Source organism: Sprattus sprattus, assembly GCF_963457725.1.
Source record: "Sprattus sprattus genome assembly, chromosome: 6".
NCBI lineage: Eukaryota > Metazoa > Chordata > Actinopteri > Clupeiformes > Clupeidae > Sprattus > Sprattus sprattus.
The window spans coordinates 27,605,209-27,629,383 of NC_137925.1; the positions used below are offsets into that span (position 1 = coordinate 27,605,209).

Genomic DNA, 24,175 nt, shown 5'->3' on the forward strand with positions numbered 1-24,175 from the left:
TATGACTGTACAGACGATAGATTGCTTACAGTTAAACGCACCAGACACAACACATTCACACATGTAGAATATAGGCTAGGGTTGGCTACTCTTCGGGAATCTATCGATGCTAACCAAGCAAAGGGAAATTATAAATTGTAGGCCTTTTTGATAGTTGTTCGAATAATGCGCATGTTGTATACTACAACTGATGCACATGTTTTATGTTTGAAGAATGCTTTACAAAAAAAATCTAATTATGGTGTTCTCCTCAGGGCGACATTTGAGAAAAGGTTTCAGGCAAACCATCTCATTCAAACACAAGACTACAAACATCTCAGTTACTATACACATTTGGGGGACGAAAGTTGTGATTTGGACTTGACAGATCACGGAGACACCAAGCGATTTGTTTCTTTCCTGGAGAGACAGAAGGGGGGGGGGGGGATAAGTACCAAACGAATTGCAGACATTTATTGCTTAATAGGCAATATCTAGTCATCATTAACATTCAAAACATACTGTATAATGGAAGAAGTAATTAGGCTGTATACAAAATGTAAGTATCTTAAATACCTGTAGTTTCCTCTTTATGAAAAGAAGCTGTAGATATAGGCAAAGCCAACAATCCCAAGAATTAAACAACAAAGCATAATCATCATTTTTTTCTAAAGGAAAAAAAGAGAAGGACATACATCCACAAAGACATTTGCATGAGTTTTGTATTAGAAGAAAGATATTGGCAATATGATTCAGTTCCCAGTTCCACATATCAAGGTAGGAGGGAGGAAATCAGGAGAGAGTGAATAGGATAAGTTCCGATAGGAGAGCGTACAGTGTGCTGTATGCAGGTGTGTGTGTGTGTGTGTGTGTGTGTGAGTGAGAGAGAGTGTGTGTGTGTGTGTGTGTGTGTGAGTGTGAGTGTGTGAGATAGGGAGACGGACACCACGCACCTTTTGTTTTCACTTCCTTATCTGGGATCAGGATCTACAATATGAATGCATCTGGTTTGATGTGGGGTAATATGACATGATGAATGGCACTTTGCACACACATGCACAGGGAAAATGAGATTGACATGTTATTTCCCTACACCACATTCTTACAATTTTCATGTCTAGATTATTATAACATTTGTCACCCGCTCTAGCAAGATCATTTTTTTTATTAAAAAAATGTAAGCACTTTCTAAACCATTCTGACACAAGGCTTAAGGTTTGACAAAAAACAAGTCAGTAATTTAAAAATATAATATCTTTTATTACTCAGATAAAATCTTTGGCATTCACAGAAAAATAATATCCATTCAATCTCACATTCATTATCTTACAAATCCCTCGTCTATGAATGGCTGAGAGGGATATGACAGGAGTATGATTGGTTCATTCATCCTTTGGGTTCTGCAGTGCCAATCAAGGGCATTTGAAATGAATCACCTTTAGACCTCCAACTGTATTAGGAGGCTAGTCATTAAAGCTTCCTCAAGAATCCAATCAACCTTCATCTCAGGATATCTAAAGGACAGAGGTCACGCAGCAGAATGCTCTGTGTACAGTATGTGTTTCACATTTAAAATCACATATTTAGAATAGTATACGATCTGGCAAGAAAACCACTTAACTCCCAAAAATCTATGGCTCAACCTTGTGCTTCTGTGGCAGCCTGGAGGCATTTTGTCCAATTTACATCACGTCAGTGAACAACATTTTTGTATGCTGCCACGGTCCTGCTAAAATGACAACAACGGTGAGCCGGTCACCTTTGGTCTGGAAATGTTTAAAGGAGTTTTCATTGTATTAAATAAGGAGTAAACTTTAAAAAAATTAAAATATAACGTTTTTTTTTAACTTCTTTCAAATTAAGTGAAATGTTTCTTTGGCATTTTGGCTTAAACTTAAAAGAGTTTAGTGAAGAGAGTCGTCACAGCTAAGGTTGAAGATTTGCGGACAAGATATCTATAGTTTTCTTTTTAAACTCAGGTGACAAAATAACTGAATACACTGAATACTCTATTGTTAACTCATGATCCGATTTTCACATCTGATGTCTAGGGCAAGACAGTTGACATTTTAAAAACATATTCATCCACCATATGCCCCTCTATTCAAGTTCATGAGCAGCTTCAAAGCGGGTTTCCATAGCAGCTACACGTTCCCTTCACCTTACAGACATTCCATCAGTCACTAATGGAGGGAGAGGAGGAGTCATGCCTGGAGCGAAGCCTGACACACACACACACACACACGCCTGGGGCGAGGCCTGGGACAGAGCTCCCGTTTCCTTCCTTTTGTAGCCTATGAATGCAGGGGAGTGATGTGAGGGTGAGATGAGGGACTTGCTGAGATGAACGGAGGGTGGGGTCGTCCTCAGACGGTCTGCGTGATGATTATGATGAGGGTGGGGTCGTCCTCAGACGGTCTGCGTGATGATTATGATGAGGGTGGGGTTGTCCTCAGACGGTCTGCGTGATGATGATGATGATGATTATGACAGCCACCATGGCACAGACCACGCCTATAATGATCATCTTCTATAGAGGGGAGGAAGAGGAACACACCGTCAGCCACAGAGCTCCCTGTATCGTCCACCAACTGGGACTCAGAAGAAAAGGGATAACATGTTTGCTCCACCTAGATAATAGGGATGCACCGATCCGATATTTGTATCGGTACCGATATTGAAGACATTTCTAGATCGGGTATCGGTGGCAATTTAAAAAAAAATATATATATATATATATTTTTTTTTAATGTTTATATAGGTAGTGTATTATGAGTGCACGTTGCTATTAGTAGCGATTAGCATGCTAAGCGGAGATTTAGTTGAACTGATGTCCTGATGTTGATTCGCTCTAATAAAGATGGGTTCATCCTGTTAAGATTTCGACTGGATGAGCTATGAATGAGATTCATGTTGCCTTGTGTAATGTCCACAATTATATGTATTGAGTTATATTAGTTGTGTAATTGTTATCGTGTAGCAATAACACTGTAACAATTAAAGTATTTCAGTGCAGTGCTAATTAGTCCCCATTCTCATTGCAGACACTCACATATGTAGGATCACATGCATCGAATGTAATCATGGGTCTTTTAACAGACTAGAACCAGCAAATACATTAACAGGTCACCATGCTGAGCCTCTACAATGTAACGTAAAAGTTGGCGCTAGCGGATATATGATTGCTAACTAATATGAACACTAGCGCTAGTTAGAACGTACATTATTTGTGATTATTTGTTATGGATTGATAGTGATGACTAGACATGATATCAAGTAGCAAATGAGCAAAAAATGCAACAAGATCTCATGTCATGCACTCCTCATTTCTCCCTCTCGCACGTGTGGTCACACACATACACACAGTTACCAGTTTCGCGCTGTTTTTTTATATCGGTATCGGATCGGTATCGGCCAAACTAAACCTCAGATATCGGTATCGGTATCGGAGGTGAAAAAAGTGGATCGGTGCATCCTTACTAGATAACTGGATGAACTTATAATGCCTGTGTGATAGCTAGTTGATTACAAGTTGTTTCAAAGACAGCTAATCAATACAGCTGACGCTCAATTAGTCAATGATTCATCAATACACTGGGAGTGGAGCAAATATGGAGAAATTCAGCAGAGTTTATTCCCAAAGCAAATAGACTATAACAAAGACAACGCCAAGTGCAATGAGAGGACTAACTACAAGATGACAAATACAGTAAGTAAACTCAGGACCACATATAACCATGTTGATCCAAGCAGCCTTAACCCATGCAAATAACATATGCAACACACACACACACACACACACACACACACACACACACACACACACACAAAGCCAACACACCACTGAACATGCAATCCCACTCCAAACACAAATCCTTTACCACACAGAGGCACACCCGTGGCCTGAACTTAAAGCAACTCTACACGCCCCACACCCATTGCCTTGACTACCAGCAACTGTACACACCCCACACCCGTGAGAACACAGCAGGCGTGTCACACACTTACTTAACAGTCAGCTGTACTTAGGCGCTTCTCAGACCCACAGACAGGCCTATTATAAGCGCAATAATGGCCAGAATCACCAGCACAACACACACTATAATTATAGTTTTCTGGAAGACACAAAACAGACACAACACACCAACTCAAATGTCGTTATTTCCAGTAGCTGTGTAAAAACAAACCACATGTTTGTTCTTTAAAACATCATCCGTGCCTCTGAGGTCACACTGTGAGACAGACTTATTTATCGGATGATAAAGTCAGTCAGTCCATCAAACACGCAGAGATATACTTGTAACAAACACACCCATACAGCAAACATATGAAAATGAAAGACAAAGACAGCGGAACTGTGGGAGTTGTCTGTATGTAACTGTGAAGTAAGGGATAATGTATAGAACGCAGGTCATTGTCGGGAAAATAAGCCCCGACAGGGCGAACAGCACCCCGACGCGAAGCGGAGGGGTGTTGATTCACCGTGAAGGGGCTTATTTTCCCGACAATGACCGGCGTTCTATACATTATCCCGCTTATTATACGGCTAAAACTAAAACAATTACTTAACACAGTGTGTCTTTTTACAATGTATTTGTTTTTGTTACTATACGTAGGCCTAGTGTTAAAAAGCAGAGAAATAGTTCGCCAAAGACGTTGAACTTCAAAGACAGATGAACATTCTTTAGAACACAGCTGCTCAACCGTCCGCTGAAACTCCCTTGATAAGTTACCGTACTACTTGCGGAGTGCTACGAAAGATGTGAATCAGAGGCAAAAAGGCCACTTTCCTTGACAGCGGTCATTAACTGCATAGCAACGGTCAGTTATCGGAAAATAGTTGACCGCAGAACGTTGGGAAGCCCCATTCAAGTGAATGAAGCATTCTACAGCATTAAGAAGAGCCGTGTAATAATGTCTGTTAAATGTGTGTAAGGGTAGTAACTAGGTCTCACCACAAGGGGGCAACACCAACCTGCTAACAAGGATCAGGCAATTAGGAGAGGAGAAGAAATCCAAGGAAAGGTTTGGTGAAACAAGAGAAGGCGGGATGAGTGAGAAGAAAAGGGAGCGACGAGGGCCTTAGCGGTGGGTCTTTGAGGGTAGAACCGAGGGTTGGGTCTTTGAGGATAGAACCCAGGGGTGGGTCTCTGACGATGGAACCGAGCGGTGGGTCTTTGAGGGTAGAACCAAGGGGGGTGGGTCTTTGAGGGTAGAACCGAGGGGTTTGTCTTTGACGGTGGAACCAAGGGATGGGTCTTTGAGGGAAGAACCGAGGGGGCGGTGTAACCACGAGAACCGAGGGGCTGGTCTCCAAGGGAACCGTTCTCCACTGAGCAACTCACACGGCGCGCCTCCTGCTGGTATTTGGCGGCCTTCTTGGTGTCGGCCACGGCCCTCTCCACGAAACCCACGGACTGGTCCATGTTGCTCTCGATCCTGTCGATGATGCCACCCTGCCCACGCCCCGCACACCCACAGCCAGAGAGAGAGGGCAGAGAGAGGAGAGAGAGGGCAGAGAGAGGGCAGAGAGAGGCCAGAGAGAGAGCAGAGAGAGAGCAGAGAGAAAGGGCCAAAGCAAGAGAGACAGAAACAGAGGAGAAAAGCAGGAGAACCAGAAAAAGAAGAAACATTTCACAATAAAGAAGTGTAGGGGAGCAGCAAAGTTTGGGGAAACATGCAACTACCTGTTCTGCATACATACTTCTGTCAGTGTGTGTGTGTGCGAAGCTTCATGTAGGTGTATTTATTGAAGACTGAACTACTGCTTCTGTATAATAAAGAGAAGTGAGAAGCAGGAAAATACACCTAAATGTTCATAGCTGTGATGGCTGCCGTCATGGCAGTCATAGCTGCTGAAAAGTTACCCGTCGGAAGGTGAGAACGTGCAAGAGAGAGGAAGAGAGATTGTCAGGTGACATAGCATGTCTTCCTCTAGAAACATGCAGATAAATACTGAGATGTTCACATACCTTCCTAGCTTTGCTCTGATACCTGATTGCCTTCTTGGTCTCGGATTTGGCCACTTCTATGTGATCCACAGATTTGGTCACATTCACCTCAATATTGTCTACAGTATCTCCCTGAAAATACACAGATTCAATGTAAGTATTCACAAATGCATTCACACAGTACATGAGTACTATACCATAAAGAAAGCATACATACTGTACATACACAGTCACAATCACAAAATGTAAATAAACGATTAAAACCCACAGAAAGACTAATTGTTAGTTTGGTTTGGAAGCCTTACCTTGCAATGTACTTTCCCTCAGAATGCATGGAAACAATTAACATACAGCTAATTAGATCATTCGTCGTATTTAGATTGTCGACAAATACTGACCAGTAAACCTGATAGTACAATGACACTGATGGACAACAGGTTTACGATGAAAGGGCGAATGGACTGACATGGCATAAGTACAGAGAGAGAGAGAGAAAACATGTCTTCAATCTGACCACTCACTTTCAAGTGTTTCTTGAAATCTCAGGAGGCCACAGCCAATGCAACAGATAGGATGAGTAGCACTCTATGAGCTGAGGCTGAGGGATGAGATGAGGAGCACTCTTTGAAGGAAGAAAGCTGAGGAATGAGGGATGAAGCACAGAAAGAAGAAAAAGAAAGAGAGAATACAGAAGGAGACGTTTACAGCTGGAGTGCAGGATGGGACAGTAAAAAAGAAGGTGAAGACAGTGTGAAAAAACTAAATGGAAGGAATGCAGGAGAAGAGAAGAGAGAAGAGGAGGGAAAAGAGAAGAAGAGAGATGAGGAGGGAAAATAGAAGAAGAGAGATACAAATGCAGACAGACTGATTGATGAAGAACAAATGGATGAATGTGGAGACGACTGGGGAGGAAGGAGGGATGAAAAGGTGAGTGTACCTGACTCTCGACTAGCATGGCGATGTCCACAAACATGTCGTGCAGCTCCTTAATGCTGCTCTCCAGACGCACAATGTCCTTATGACGCGCCTCAATCTCACTCAAAGCCTGCTTGGACATGGTGGAGTCCATGATCTACACACCACAGAGAGAGAGAGAGAGAGAGAGAGAGAGAGAGAAAGTTTAAAATACAGGTGCACATACAGTACTGTAGCTATGAAAGGGCCAAACGCAGACAATCACAGTCCCACCACTGACCCACTGCTCTCTGGCAGTTAATTTTGAAATGGTAGCAATCGTGAAAAAAGATGGCACTCAATATTTGTTTCAAGAAAGGGGATACATCTGTGGAATAATAAATAAAATGATGACTTCCTACGTGCTTGATAACCACAAACATTATATCAAGTATGGATTTGGCCATGGTGCTTTGAATGACATCTTGAATTTGACACACTCAAATTCACACACTGCACTCCCAAATAAACCAATCAAATCAAAGCTTTACCCCTGCTGTGAAGACGGCTGCATTTCCACTCTCTAACATCTCCTCCAACTCATCATCAGTTGTGGCTTTACCAGCTGTGAGAGAGAGAGAGAGAGAGAGAGAGAGAGGGAGAGAAAGTGAGAGAGAGAGAAAGAGAGAGAGAAAGAAAGAAAGAAGGAAAGAGAGAGAGAAGGAGAGAGAAAGAAAGAGAGAGGAGAGAGAGAGGGAGGGATATAGAGGGAGAGAGAAAGAAACAAGGAAAGAGACAGAGAAGGAGAGAGAAAGAAAGAGAGAGAGAGAAAGAGAGGGAGGGAGGGGGATAGAGGATGAGAGAGGGAGAGAGAGAGAGGGAGAGAGAGTAAGAGTATGAGGAAGAGAGAGACAGAAAGAAAGAAAGAAAGAAAGTGAAAGAGAGAGAAAGAGAAAGAGAGAGGGAGAGATAGAGAGAGAGGGACAGAGAGAAGAGAGAGAGAGTGTGTGCAGTGATGGTGAAAGGGAAGTGAGAATAAGAAAATAAGGAAGCAGGAAACGCATCACTGATAAAGCTGAACATTGTTCCTCTGTCCACAACCATGTTACCTTGGGGATGAGTGCTTCCATGTTGAGCATATGAGCTTATGCTTTCATGCAAAGAAATATAAATACATGCACTATATATATAGTGTGTATGTGTTCACACATACAGTATGTGTGTGTGCGTGTGTGTGTGTGTGTGTGTGTGTGTGTGTATACACACTAATCTCTAGCTGCCTCTGGATACGTCCTTTACTCCTCTCTCTGAAGTCCACCTGAGCCTCGTTGTACTTGGTCATAACCTCGACAAACTTCCGTGAGAGCACAGCATGCTGCAAAGACGTTAGAGGCATGGTTAGACGTGAGAAAGGGCAGGCTTACTGGCCAGTCCATTGACGTCAATCTATCTGACACTTTTATGGAGGAGATAAGGGTGCCAGCTCCCCACCTGGGACTTGTAAATCACAATTAACATAAATAAATAATAATTAAAAAAAAAAAAGTTATAGATGGTAACAAGGTGGTATATAAACATATAACAGGTTAATTGTCAATTATTAAACATTAAATATTAGTTATGTGGGACAGGGGGTTCACATTACTCTGGATCTATGTGACACTTTTATGGAGGAGATAAGGGTGTGTGTGTGTGTGTGTGTGGGTGCCACCTGCCCACCTGTGACTTGCGTATCCTCATGTCAGCAGAGACTCTTTCTTCCTGCTCCGTCTCCAAATTTCTCTCAATGGCTGAAGAAATAAAGAATAAAAAGATAAGAGTCCATGTCCAAGTTTAAATTTTAAAAGTTACACACTATATACAATGTACACAGTAGCCTATATAACTCTTCATATAACTTTAAAACTCTTTCAGTTGATCAGTCCATGTTCATTCATGACACCTGTCGCAATATACTTCCTATACATCAGTCCGTCTTCTTTACCAGCGATTCAAATGTGGTGAAGGCCACTTTTAACAGTGCTTCTCAAGGATTCTCAAACTGAATTTGAAAGCTTTGTAAAAACTTCTATGAACTTGTGTCGATATTGTTGGCATCTCCACTTGTGTACTGCCTGTGCTATACATAACACTTGATGCCGCTGTTATTGTCTGTAGAGTGGATGATGTAATGGGTGCTCTACGCCTCGGGCTCTTCTCCTGACGTTTGTGTACATATGATACTGATCTTTGAATGATGATGACAATGACCTATTGACCTGTTGACTTATTTTGAGATATTCTGTAGTAAAGGATGTGGAATGTGGTCTTAGGATTTGGGTCGAGGTTGTATGCTGTTCCAGTGAAACCTCCTTCATTTAGATGTGTGTGTGTGTGTGTGTGTGTGTGTGTGTCTGTCTGTCTGTGAGTGTGTGAATGGGAGGGGGGTGGGGTGTTCTTACTCTTGAGTTTGTTTCGTGCATTATTAGCCATCTTTTTAATGTCGTTGGTGATAGCCTCAAGGTCATCTTGTGTTTCTGGAGGGGAGAGGGAGAGACGACGTGAAAGTCAAACACAGTGTGCACCCAGTGTGTTAACATTAGCTTTATAGATATGCCTACATTGTTAGTTAAATAAATATTATTTCGCAAATCCTCCGCAAGCAAATTCCTACTAACACAGAATGCCTGCAGATGCTTGAAGCTGGCTGACTTTGTACTAGTTAATAATATTTACAGTAGCAATATGAAACCCAAGCAGGAATTGATTTGGGTCACTGAGTATACCCAGCGCTTTGAGACTGAAATACAGTATCGGTTGTTTTTCAAAATGTACAGAGTGTATGTGCGTGTCTTACTCTGCTCCGATGTAGGTGCAGAGAGAATAACTGAGTAGAGCTTCTTCACTTCAACCACATGTTCATCAATCTTGTCAATGCTTGTCCTGATGTCTTCAATCTGAAACATAAAATCAATCTTGTCAATGCTACTCCTGATGTCTTCAATCTGAAACATAAAATCAATCTTGTCAATGCTACTCCTGATGTCTTCAATCTGAAACATAAAATTAGTGACGTTTGTAAGGGTGGAGAGAATCACATATTTACTTGTGACACCATTCCACAATGTGGCTCAAGATACAATACAAGACACTCATATCTGCATAGCTTAAGAATACATCCACAAGTCATATCAGGTGTCTCATATAAAAAGATGTGACACTAATTATGTTTATTGTGCAATTTATAGGATGTGAACACAACAGTCATGTCTATGGAAGCCCATTTCCGCCAGTAAAAGAAAAAAAAGGTGGTCACAAAAAGTCATAATTATGCGATAAAAAGTCATAATTATGAGATAGAAAGTCAAAATTATGAGATAAAAAGTCATAATTATGAGATAAAAAGTCATAATTATGAGATAGAAAGTCAAAATTATGAGATAAAAAGTCATAATTATGAGATAGAAAGTCATAATTATGAGATAGAAAGTCAAAATTATGAGATAAAAAGTCATAATTATGAGATAAAAAGTCATAATTATGAGATAGGAAAGTCATAATTATGAGATAAAAAGTCAAAATTATGAGATAGAAAGTCATAATAATGAGAAACAAAGTAAGCATGCCTAGATAAGACCAGTCAAAATCACTTTGGCTTGAGTCTGATACAAAAATGGAGTACATTGAGGACTACTTTAAACGTGGCTTTACCACAAATGAAATGCTTGATTTGCTTGCTGTTTCGCATGGAGTTGTATTAAGCAAGCGTACTCTTGAGAGGTTTTTAAGCAAGAAGAAGTTATGGCGACGGAAAAATAAAACCGATGTGGCTGAGGTGGCAGCATTCATTGAACAGCAGCTGCAAACATCTGGTCAGTGTCATGGGTACCGATGGATGCACCAAAAGTGTTGGTTAAATGGAATTGTGACGGACAGAGAGACTGTTCGAATATTGTTACGATTACTAGATGGTGAAGGTGTTGATCTGAGATCAAGAAACAGACTACGACGGCGTGTTTACCACAGCTGTGGTCCAAACTACGTCTGGCACATTGATGGCTACGATAAGCTTAAACCATTTGGAATTGCAATCAGCGGATGCATAGACAGATTTTCAAGAAAGATGATATGGGTTGAAGCCTATAAAACAAACAATGATCCGAAGGTCATCGCTGAATACTTTATGGATGCTGTGATCCACGCTGGTGGATGCCCTTCCAGAATTAGACTTGATTTGGGGACAGAAAATGGGCATGTAGCTGATATGCAGAGCTTCCTCTCAGATACAGACAGCGTAACCTTAGGTCCTAGTACTGCAAACCAGCGAATTGAACGCTGGTGGCTGATCAATGAATGCTGCCACCTCAGCCACATCGGTTTTATTTTTCCGTCGCCATAACTTCTTCTTGCTTAAAAACCTCTCAAGAGTACGCTTGCTTAGTAATACAACTCCATGCGAAATAGCAAGCAAATCAAGCATTTCATTTGTGGTAAAGCCACGTTTAAAGTAGTCCTCAATGTACTCCATTTTTGTATCAGACTCAAGCCAAAGTGAAGCATGCTTACTTTGTTTCTCATTATTATGACTTTCTATCTCATAATTATGACTTTTTATCTCATAATTATGACTTTCTATCTCATAATTATGACTTTCTATCTCATAATTATGACTTTTTATCTCATAATTATGACTTTCTATCTCATAATTTTGACTTTTTATCTCATAATTATGACTTTTTATCTCATAATTATGACTTTTTATCTCATAATTATGACTTTCTATCTCATAATTTTGACTTTTTATCTCATAATTATGACTTTTTATCTCATAATTATGACTTTCTATCTCATAATTTTGACTTTTTATCTCATAATTATGACTTTTTATCTCATAATTTTGACTTTCTATCTCATAATTATGACTTTCTATCTCATAATTATGACTTTTTGTGACCACCTTTTTTTTCTTTTACTGGCGGAAATGGGCTTCCATACATGTCCTATTGAGTCATATCAAGAAATAAAAAATGTTTCAGAGCAGGATATTCTCATACCCGCATAAGAGGGGCTGTTAATAAATGTATTAAATGGTTATTAACATGATCCTCAATGTCATGAACAACAAGGATTACAAAAGCCTGATTCACATAACAAACACAGTCAATACATGTAAAGTACATACATTTAAACTTTGTGATGTCCGATTTTAAAAGACCGTATTTCTTAATATAGCACAGCAATTTATTGTCACTGGTCTCTGTTTAAGGACTTTAATTTATAGTTTTACATTATTTATTTATTTTTAAATAGACAGTCTTATTTCCGAAAGCACAAAAGACGCCCAGCCTGTTGCTATTGCGTGGAATCCTGTGGAAAGATCTTCCTATCTCCCTATCAGAGAAGCAGACACCCTTGCCATCTTTAAGTCTACACTAAAACCATTCCTCTTTAGTGCATCTTAAAGTTAGGAATAATGCATCAAGATATGACACCCATCGCAATATACTTCCCATACCGGGCACCCTCTCCTTCCGGCACTTCCGGGCGGAGCATTGTTAAGAACGGTCGGCCATTTGACTGCAAATGCTGATGGCAGTGATAACATTTATCCTCTTCACCATAACCTATAATTACATAGACGCATATAAGGCAGCCTAAGTCTGTTTGCTCACTTACTCCCTTGTCTTCCTCTCACTCTCCAACCTGTATCCACTGTGGGATGCTACTGCAGTCTATCAACCTGATCCACCTGCAGAAACCCTCTACTCATAGCCGCCTATCTGAACAAACTGTTCTACTGTTCCAAACAGTTCTACTGTTCCAAACTGTTCTACTGTTCCAAACTGTTCCAAACTGTTCTACTGTTCCAAACTGTTCCAAACTGTTCCAAACTGTTCTACTGTTCCAAACTGTTCCAAACTGTTCTACTGTTCCAAATTTTTCTACTGTTCCAAACTGTTCCAAACTGTTCTAAATTGTTCTACTGTTCCAAACTGTTCCAAACTATTTTACTGTTTCAAACCATTCCAAACTGTTCTACTGTCGCAAACTGTTCTACTGTTCCAAACTATTCTACTGTTTCAAACTATTCCAAACTCTTCTACTGTTCTACTGTTCCAAACTGTTCCAAACTGTTCTAAACTGTTCTAACTTGTTCAACTCTGCTTTAGATACATCTTATTGTCATATAGTGTGCCAGGCCTATTTAGCCGTAATATGACTGAATGCCATCATAGAGTTTTCTGCTTTATTGCTCTGCTTTTTCTTATAACAGTAACCTTATGGGCACACTGTATACCCACTCAACTGTTCTACAACCAAAACTTTCAATATTGGCTCTCTTCATTTCTATCCACTATCAATCTTGCATTAATATGCATCATGGAATCTCGTAGATCTACATATCATGCTTATATGCAGCATGTATAATGTGTTTTATCCTGATGCGTGTATGAATAAATCTACTTCCTTCTGATTCTCCTCCTCACCTCCCTTCCCTTACACCCCCCTCCCCCTTCTCTTTTTCCATCTCTATAATCGTCTGGCCCCAAGCAGATGGATCCCCCCTTATGAGCTGGGTTCTGCTCTAGTAAAATACATATTTTGCAGATTCTTGAAGCTGGCTGACTTTGTGCTGGTTAACAATATTTACTGTAGCAATATGAAACCCAAGCAGGAATTGATTTGGGTCACTGAGTATACCCAGCGCTTTGAGACTGAAATACAAATGAAATGGTATAAACCAGTGTTTTTCAAAATATGTACAGTGAATGTGCATGTCTTACAGTTTAACTCAAGCTTCTGGTTTCAGTCAGTTAAAAGGTATTTCTTTGTTTCTTTGCCACCGTCATCTTAGTGCTTACTCTAGGGGAGTCAGGCTCTGGGCTCTGGAAAGCGCATTGTACCGTTTCAAATGCTATTGGCGCTACATAGAGTAAACTGCGGGTGTTTGCATAGAAATGAAAATGGAACACCTAGGGGTTTATCCCTTGTAGTCACCTAGTTTACTGCGGTCTACCGAGTATCATGATCAGTGGCCCTCACTCAGAAGAAACAATTCATGTTATTAATTAATGTAATATTGCATTTTAAAATGATTACAGCCACAAAAAAAACAGGGAGGGTAATATTGTCCCACAAAAACACACAGACACAAACCTGGACAAAGAACTCGTCCATAAATGCTGCATTGTCCACAGCAATCTCCACATCGTCAGCATCGTCAGTGTCTAACGTCTGGGGAGAAAAAGAGAAACACACAGTTTACCATACTTTACTCTCTTCATTTTGTTTCTCCTAGGACCAAGTGTGAGCTAGGGACAAGTGTGCACCAGAGGAGGTTCTTCCATTGAGGAAACGGAGGAAGAACCTCCCCAAACTTTTTGAGAATGTATTTTTGAAATTGAACTGACTAAACTCCTTTAAAAATGCAGTTTGATATCAGTATTTAATACTATGCATATTATAATTTGTTTCCCTGAGTTAAAATAACATTAGCACCCCCTATCGTAACAAGAAATTACTGCACGGAGGACGTCCTCCCTTTGGCTCCCATTGAAATCAATGGAATCTGTCTCTGATACTGGCGGTTCTTGGGGCTCATTGACTTACATTGCCCAGGGGAGGAAAGACCTCCCTAGCGTCTGAGTCTGCGCCAACATCGCTTAACCAATAAACAACGGATTTGGCGTTGGAGGGAGGGGATTCGACATTAATAGCGAAAGAAGTTCCCCTCTTCAACCATTCTGCAGAAGGATATTATCGATAACATGTCACCCTTAAAGATTGTTGTAGAAAGATTGCAAATAAAGAGTACGTGCAATGGAGAACGAAGATATTGTTCATGTTTTATTGAACAAACCGTTTCATTCATTGAGCTACAGAGAGAAGGTTAGTATCAAAACAACAGGGAAACCTGTTCCAAAAATCCATGTCACTAAACGTAAAACCGCTGCCGTATAATGCTAACTGGTAGGCGAAATACTTATAGCTCACTGGTACCATAAAAAAACAATCGGCTGTACCGTTTTGTTTAAATCGTTCATACGCCTATTGTTAGTCTGACTGTTCATGTTCAGCTGAAATTCTGAATGGAAATTGTTTATGAATGTTTCAGAACGCAATGTGTTTCGTAATTAGCCTACTTGTAATTTGGGCATTGGCCTCATACTAGGCTACTTTGAGTGATAGCTGTAATAATCTGGCATAATCTGATGTTAATGTTAATAGTTCTGAAAATAATGTTCTCTTACTTGTTGCCTTTGTTACTTGTTGTTTAATATTGTGGAAAGGATGTTAGTGAATGATTCAGTGCATGATGCATTTTAAATGGCATCACTTTTGGTCTTGTGTCAAATAATAACCTTAATAGCTTTAGTAACTAAGGGGCAAAATAGGCCAAATGGTAGGCCCAACATTTCGAATTTAGTTTTTCAAATCAAGAGTAGGCCTTATTTGACTTATTGGCTTTGCATCCTTTCCTTCTGGCCTTGTCTAGTCCAAAGACATGCTGCCCACCAGCTTTTTACTGTAAGTACAATGGTGTCACACTGGTGGCTTTGTATCAATTGTATCCCTGCCTGCTATTTTGTAGTACTGTAGGCCACAAAAACACCCTGAAACAACTTGTATCTCACATACTTATGCCACCAACGGAATAAGCAGGCCAATGGCAACCAGGTGCACAGTTCTTCCTCCCTCACTTTAAAAACCACCAGCCGCCACTGGTGTGCACAAGAGTGGCAAAATACAAACTTAAATACATATAGTTAGTAAATGTACTACATACTTGGATATCTTCACAATTATTTCTGGAGCATAACATACTTATGATGATGACTGCTAAGGTTGATATAAGCACACAGAATACAGATTCCCCCACTGCAAGCATTCCTCAGATTGCACATGTTTATTGCAAGGCCATTCCACCATTCCACTACCTCAGCTGTTTTCATGCTCGTTCTCAAAAAGGTTTCAATCATCTGAGCTCACTTTTTGAGTTCTTTGACACTCTAATCACTAAAATCAGCTGACCTGCTTTAGGGCCCTGCCAGTCGTTAACGTCATTCTGTGGTCATTCTGTGGCCATTCTGTGGTACTCTCTTGTACCAGAGCAAGGGTAAACAAGTTTACTTCCAAAGTTACTAGCTTTGTCTGTGTTCAGCTGCCATAAAAAAACGCTAGTCACATGGTAAACCTACCTTCTGAAAAGATCCTTAAATACATATAGTACATCATGAACATACTGAATGTTAAAGCAGCAATAAGGAGTTCTGTTCCAAAACTAGCATTCTAAAAGGAATGCAAAAACCTGGCATACACAACCAACAGCCCAGCTGACTCTGATAGAAGCTTGCCAACACACTAACTGGTGTCTTTTGGCAGTATAGCTGGCAATGTCATGCTGTGAAAGCTTTTCTTCCATTTTTGCAAGGTGTTCCAGCCAGGAAACACAGAACTACATAGTGCATATCGCATATCTCTGACTTTTAACTGACTGAATATGTGATATGCACTATGTAGTTCTGTAATTACTGGATGGCAAAGGCAGTGGGAAAGACAGAGGTGTTTATCTGTCCTTCACATGACCATATGCTATCAAAAGGAATTTGAGGATGCTACCAAAACTAGATTACAAAACCATACCTCAAAAAGTGTCAAATTGTTGCGTAGTGTTGCTTTAATGTAAAGCTGGTAAAGAGAACTCTCATCTTAGTCCTCTGCTGGTCATCCTTCACTGACTCCCTATAGCTGCTAGAATATTATTTAAATCTCTCACTCCATAATACAATAAAATATAAACTTTATTATAGAATATTAATAGTTATATTATATATTAAAGGACTCATATATTCAAAATATGGCTCCTGTAAAGTCTCCTGCTGTTAAAGGCCAGGGCCTCGTTTCCCGAACGCGAAAAAGCACTTGAAATCGGTCGTAAGAGGGATCCTACGTTGCAGAGCAGTTTCCCGACGTCGCACTTAGCTTCAATTGTTCTTTCGCTGAGAAGAATTCTACGTGTGGTCAGGACCAGTAGTAACTTCACACTTAGCGAACTTCACACTTAACTTCACACTTAACTTCACACTTAGCGATGCCATCCACCAGGGGCGTCGTTCAGCCGTCGTTCGGAAGAAAGGGGAATTAAAAAAAAAAAACATGGCTACTTGAAGTGAGGAATATTTTACATTAATAAAGCTATCTACACAACTTTTTATATGTTTATAATGACTCGGTTTGATCTGAAATGTGCTACGCGACCGATGCAGAGTATGTAGGTCTTAACTGAAGCTTTCAAACAGTAGTTTTAAGGCACAATTAGCGCTTATGCCACCACTCCATTGGCTTATATGGTAGCTTTCTAGCTAGCTGCTTGTTTCGTGCTCTACACAGTTGTATACATATATATTTGCAACCATGTTCTTCATTGAAACTTTTTTTAAATCGCTAGTTTCATAGCTCATACAGTCACGCATGACGTACGCTTCAACCCCCTCGACACCTCATCCAGGGGCGTCGTTCGGCCTATTATAGAAGAAATCCAAACGATGTTTCTGTGTATAGCACATCATGAGAATGTCATTGTTTCACCTGCCTATTCCCATCAAAATAGAAATAAAGAATATTGAGTATTTGAAAATAAAGATTAGCCGCTATACAAAACTAGTGCAGTGCCCGTAGGAATTATGCATTCTGTAGTGTTAGCAGACGTAGAGCTGTTGGGTAGTGTAATGGCAAGACATATTTGCACTCCACATAGGTACAGGTTACACTGAAGTATTATTGTGATGCATGTTTCCTTTTCATTAAGAAATGTGTTAAAGGTAGCTTTTTTGGAGAGTTACCAACAAATAAAGTTTGAGATTATGTAGTTGATGCAGTTGAATATAGATGTCAACGTTGCTGTCTAAACTATAAACTAAATGTCATAAAGAAAGAAATTATTTAAAATGAAGTTATGGTTGAAATAGGATCACTTCTTTATTGTAAGGGTAAGTGTAGGGTAAGAATGGTCATGCAGTTGGACTCAAATGTAGGTTCATTTTATTGAATGTATGTAGCCTACTGTACTGTATGACTCTCAGACAGATCGCAATAAATGTCCTTACAATGGGAACACAGTTTAAATACTCTGCTGGAGATGGCGTTACTATCCCCGCCCCGAATTCAGTGCACAGTGCACGTTCGATGCACGCATAGGCTAGCTAATTTCACAGCAATTAACGTAAACAGGTTAACGTGACGTAAACAGCTCCTAAGAGATACTTAAGAACTCGTGCACGTTGCGCTCGTGCACCTGACTTTAAGATGATGTTCGGGAAACGCTCGTAAGTAGAACGTTTTATTGAGTCTACTATGTCTTAAAAATCCACGTAGGCCGTTAAAATACGTCGTTATCGGGAAACGAGGCCCAGGTTCACCCTTATTTTTATTTATTTTTTAAATGTATTTATTTCTGTTAACCTATTTTCCGATGTTTGTTTGTAAGATATTTCTGTTACTGTATGCATATTATGTTTGTGTCCTACTTCCAATACAGACAAAGTAAAAAAAAATATATTCTGCTCTGTAATCAGAACCATGACTGCAACGGGGCTTCCTTGGCTGTAATACGATTCTTTTACCACGCTGCTTGTATATAACTTCTAGCCTGCAGCCAGAATAAAAGGCGATGCATTTCGTGTGGGTTAAACCATCCTGTTGAAACCACAAAGGATGTTGTCATTTCAGAGACACATGCACATCAGTTCAGTTTTTTTTTTTTTTTAAGCCTTAAGAAGCTAGCCATCCATCCTTTGCGGACAATTCTTATGAATATTAAACATGACGTCCCTTTCCTATTCCCCATGTCCCCTATGTCCAGTGCTGGGCCAGGCACGGCATTAATTTGACTACCAAATGTGTGTTTGTTATTTGCCTGTGAGGCTTTCCCACGCTCTTTTTTGCACGCTCTTTGGCTTTAACCAGGTATAGGGAGACCTTCTGAGCCAGAAGGACAACACACAGCTGCACCGAGCTGGAAGGTCTGAGTCAGCGAGATAACATTTACAGCTCTTAGTGTTTCCATCATTTAGTTAAGGGAGAGAAAGAAGAGGGGAGGGACAGAGACATAATGACAGATCGACTGTTTGACAGTTTAACCACACAAAGCTGAGACGCTTCCTTTGTGAAAATAAATGTGTGACTGTCATGATCTGTGAAAACAACCTGACGAAGAACTGAACACAACACACAAGATGTACAGTGCCACTTGAAAGTATGTGAACCTCTTGAGCTTGTTTGAGGGAATTGTTTGAGTAGCCAAAAAACTACATGAAACATGGAAATAGTGTATGTGCAAAAGTAAGTGAACCCCCAGCTGCATTGGTAAAGGCAAGCAGGTAACAGATTCGGTGAAACATATTTGGGTGCTTAATTAGTCAATTAAGCAAACCAATCAACTGAGACATCCTTAGGAAAAGGGTTGGGCAACACAGATTAAAAGAGTGAGGAAAGCAACCAAACTACTGTAGTGCCAAGGTGTACCCAAACAGATCAACAATGCCGAGAGGAAAGGAGATATCCGAGGACATCAGGAAGAAGGTACTGACAGCCCATCAGTCTTGGGAAAGCTATAAGACTATGCCCAAAAGAATCCAGTTCCATCCATCCACTGTAAGACAAATCATTTAAAAATGGAGAGATGTGGCATTCAACATGACCGCATCTCTGCCTAGAAGTGGACGCCCATCACCAAGAAGTACCAGAAGAATAATAAATCAGGTAACAGCCAACCCACACATCACCTCTAAAGAGTTGCGGACCTCTCTGGCAGCATCTGGGGTAAATGATCATGCGTCTACAATCAGACAAAAATTGAATAGACATGTTTCACCGAATCTGTTACCTGCTTGACTTTACCAATGCAGCTGGGGGTTTTCTTACTTTTGCACATACACTAATTCCATGTAGTTTTTTGGCTACTCAAACAATTCCCTCTAAACAAGTACATGCAATTGATAAACAGAAACCTGACATTTCATCTATGGAAAATTGGTGATGTTGCACTATACTATTACCAGTTAAAAGTATTATAACCAACTCCTGGAAAGTATAATATCCACCAGAAACTGCTTCATCTACAACACAGAGTCGTGCCACATCCAGAAGTTCTCTGATGACTCTGCTGTTGTGGGGTGTATCAAGGATGGACAGGAGGGTGAGTACAGGAGCCTGTTGGACAACTTTGTGCAGTGGTGTAGGCATAACCACCTGCAGCTGAACACCTCCAAGACCAAGGAGATGGTGGTGGATTTTAGGAGGTCTCAGCCCCCTCTGCTACCAATCTCCATAGAGGGTGTCAGTGTGGAGGTGGTCAGCACCTACAAGTACTAAGGAGTTCATCTGGACAATAAACAGCAGCCAACATAGACGCCATCTACAAGAAGGGTCAGAGCCGACTCTACTTCCTGAGGAGGCTGAGGTCCTTCAATGTCTCCAACAAACTCCTGCGCATGTTTTACCAGTCTGTTGTTGCCAGCGTCCTTTTTTATGCTGTGGTGTGCTGGGGAGGCAGCATAAAGAACAGGGATGTAGGGCGACTAGACAGGCTGATGAGAAAGGCAGGAGCTGTTGTTGGCACCGAACTGGACTGCCTAACAACAGTGGCAGAGAGAAGGACCCTGAGTAGGCTGCTGACCATCTTGGACAATGACCACCACCCACTGTACAGTACTTTCAATGGACAGAGGAGCATTTTCAGTGGCAGACTCCTGTCACTGTCATGCTCATCGGACAGGCTGAGGAATAGGGCCCAGGGCCATACAGCTTTACAACGCCACGCAGAAGGGGAGGGGGAGGGAGATGGACTTCTCTGCATGAGTCTACCTCAGTCTGCCTCCTCTTCTCACCTCACTATATTCCATCCCACTGCCCATCCTTTTACTGGCTATACTAGCCCCTTGGACAGACTTAACTTTTACTTTACTATTTATATCACTTTGCACTATCCTCACACACACAAGCACAGTACTTTATTTTTGTACTATCCACACATGCACATGAACACTCTTTGTACTCCTTGCACTACTCTCTACTACTTTCAACACTGTCACAAGTAATGCACACTGTTATATAGGGCCACATTTATCCTGTACCTGTAAACACCTCACTCCCTGTGTACATGTTCTCCCTATATGTATTGTTTTTATTGTGATTCATGTATGGATGTTTGTGAGTTAAGTTAAGTGTATAAGCTACTGGATGACCTTAATTTCCCTCGGGATCAATAAAGTATCCATCTATCTATCTATCTATCTTTACACTGTACCTGAATGTTGGCCTGTTCAAACAAAACAAAGTGAAGCAAAAAAACAGAAGCACTGACTATCCTCCCCTCATATCCACATTCAGCACCTATCCTCCCCTCATCGCTATGCAACAAATCTGCTGAAAGCTAAAACCTGCTCAGACACAGGCACAGTAGGGGTGTGTGTGTGCGTGTGTGTGTGTGTGCGTGCGAGTTTGCGAATGTGTGTGTGCGCTCCTTCTAGAACCTTAAGAAACACTAGGAAACTAAATATCTTGCCCCACCAGCAAGTTAAACATTGAACAAGAGGGGGGGTTGGGGTGTTGGGAGGGAGGGAGGGATGGGGGGGGGGGGGGCAGGTGCAGCTGTGCACGGTGTTTCAAACCCTCCTCCAACAAAGACAAACAGGAGTCAAAACAGGTTCCATAACAACCATGCAGGTGTGGATTAAGAGTCAGCTGCTCGAGTGACGTGTATCTCGATTGTTTGTTTGGCAATCAAACTAAATGGAGCGATGATACTGAAGAATACACCCGTACAGTACACCTGCTATCTTCAAAAGCGTGGAGGGAAATAATAATGTACAGTCTCTACATACATCAACTACATGAATACTTTTAAATATATTTACTGAAAACTCGAATATATGTGAAAACATTTTCAACAATTAACCAATTTAACAACCACATCTTTAACACTTGACTTTGTATTGTTCAGTGACTGCATGTATGTGACTCAAGTCTGTGCTGTGGTGAACTGGGTCTGACTGACAATATTCTTTAAAAGGGTGTCACTGTGCTGATACACACTTCCCCTCCCCAGTTTACCTTTGGCTTTTGGCTTCAGGTAAGGAAAAACCCACAGTCAATTATTTGTCACTATGGTAATAAATACAGGCTGCGTAAGACTAGTTCAAAGCCTGTGTGTGTGTGTGTGTGAGAGAGAGAGAGAGAATGTGTGTGTGTGTGTGTGTGTGTGTGTGTGTGTGTGTAGCTACTGACTCTCCCAGCAATAATCTCTCTGCATCCTGGTTCTTTCAGTTGACATCCTACCTTTCATCTACAGCTGATCACGGGAGCTCATAACCCTTCATCTGCTCTGCCCTTCAACACAAAGGGCAGAGCAGCAAATGTCACAGAGGGACTTTAGGCTTAGGAGTTCACACACATACAAACAGCACTACATTTCTGCAATGGATTCAGTCTGTGATGAATCTACGACAGACTGGCAGAAAAACTCGGGAATGAGATTTCACAATATCCTGCTCACGAGATCCCCATCCTGCCCCATCCCCCCCACCGACTGCAACAATCATCCACGGGATGAGCTGAGAGAATCATCTGTCTGCGCGCGACTCTCGATCCAGAGGTTCCGTTCCACTGGACAGCTGAGCAGGCACCTACAACGTTTATTCTGTAACTAAAACATACTTCCCGATGCCTTGTGGAAGTCAGACACGTTGCCATCTCCTTAGGAAACGAAACGTTTATGAGGGCTGTTTAAATCGTAGGCTGTTCGAATCCTAAACATAACAGTTGGAACCTAAGAAATCGCGTTCTCAGTTCAAACACTCCCGAGTTGCTTTTCCAACTTGCCAAGGTCAACCTATCGGTCTGAGAATGACGTAATTTAACTTCTGGGTCTCGCTAAAGTCGTAAAGATTAAGTTTAAGTCAGGCTGAAAGCACAGGACTCCTTGACTTCTTTAACAGTTCACGAATTATGTTCAAATAAAACAGTGCAAGAGAAAGCACCTGAAAGAATGTTGAAAGAACGTTAAAAGAATGTATATTTTCAAAAGACCATGACTGTCCAGTGACAATGCATGGTTGTTAACTCACCGCTTTGAGTTGCTCCAGTCGGTCCTTCATGTCTAAAACAACCAACTACGCTAAAATATAAATAAAAATAAAAACTGAGAGGCAGTGTCTGATACCAAAATATACGCGATATCAGTATCCAGATGCTACGCTGAAATCCACAGCCAGTTTAATAGCTAGCGGTAACAGGTCCCGCTGCCAGTTGTTAAACTATCTTCCCCAAGACTCCGTGGTTGAAGATTGAGCATGAGCTTCAGACATAAAACTGGGAACAAAATATTCCAAAGAGTATTCCATACAATATGGCTGCTGCGTTCCAAGGCCGTTTTTCCTTTTTTGCTAAATCTATCCGCTCAGGGGATTAAGACAGCAGTTGTGTGCAGTCCGCTTAATCTCCCCCGTTCTCTCCCTCCCTATCTTTTTCGCAGTAATCATTCTAAAACGCACTTTTCAGTTAACGCATGCTCAGTGCGACGCTCGACAACACTTAAGCACTTGTTTGACAAGGGGCCTCGCCCTCTAAAGGGTTTGCCTACCTGTTTGTGTGACCAAGGTCTTAAAGAGGGCGACATTTCCACGTCATTTGACCAGTTACCTATTAAAGGCTCGATAACGCACACCTGCTACTCTCATACACAGTCTGTTTGGATCTATATGTTATTGCTCATTTACTCCCAGAAGCACGACTTGATATGTATTAACGCCAATAGTGTCAGAGACCGTTACAGTTCATGAGGAAAGGCTGTTAGGCTGTCACATGCAGAGTGATAAAGATCACCTGTTTAACAATAGGAAGCGCTTTGTGTAAGATCCGCTGAGTAGAGCGGAAATGAGGCGTTCGAAGGAACCCAAGCGGTCCCTGCAGTGTCCAATATTATGGTATGTGTTCGACTGGTAACCCCCAAAGGCTAACAAGCAATTTATTATATTAAAGAGCACTGGCGATAGGTCTATGCGTTTTGTAAATGTAATTACAATTGGCATTATTACCCCTATTTTTAGTTCTTGTGTATGACTTAAATGCATAAAAATGTCGAACCACAAATGAGTCCCATCACTAGGCAAACAAAAGCACTTTCTATTTAAAACTCCTACGAAGGGGTTTAAATGTGTTCATAACAAGGCAATAACGCGTAGAAGTCGAGGCATTTCTGTCGTGAAAAACACCTGGGTAGTGTGCCCAGCCCTCGCCTGTTGAGCATCCTGTGATTCCATCTGCTGGTACCATTCAGTATAACACCAATCACTTCCTGAGCTATGCAGCCA

The 24,175-nt window shown here is 41.1% G+C and overlaps 1 protein-coding gene across 1 annotated transcript; it reads right to left on the minus strand.

The window, feature by feature from the left end:
- Positions 1 to 569: 569 nt before the first annotated feature.
- stx3b (syntaxin 3b) lies at positions 570 to 22,960 on the minus strand (the record flags this gene model as incomplete). Its single annotated transcript, XM_080841026.1, has 11 exons — positions 570 to 647; positions 5,325 to 5,435; positions 5,952 to 6,062; positions 6,868 to 7,002; positions 7,376 to 7,449; positions 8,091 to 8,199; positions 8,544 to 8,614; positions 9,266 to 9,340; positions 9,661 to 9,760; positions 13,962 to 14,039; positions 22,931 to 22,960. 11 exons carry the CDS (start codon positions 22,958 to 22,960, stop codon positions 570 to 572), a joined length of 972 nt encoding a protein of 323 aa, XP_080697152.1.
- Positions 22,961 to 24,175: the final 1,215 nt, after the last annotated feature.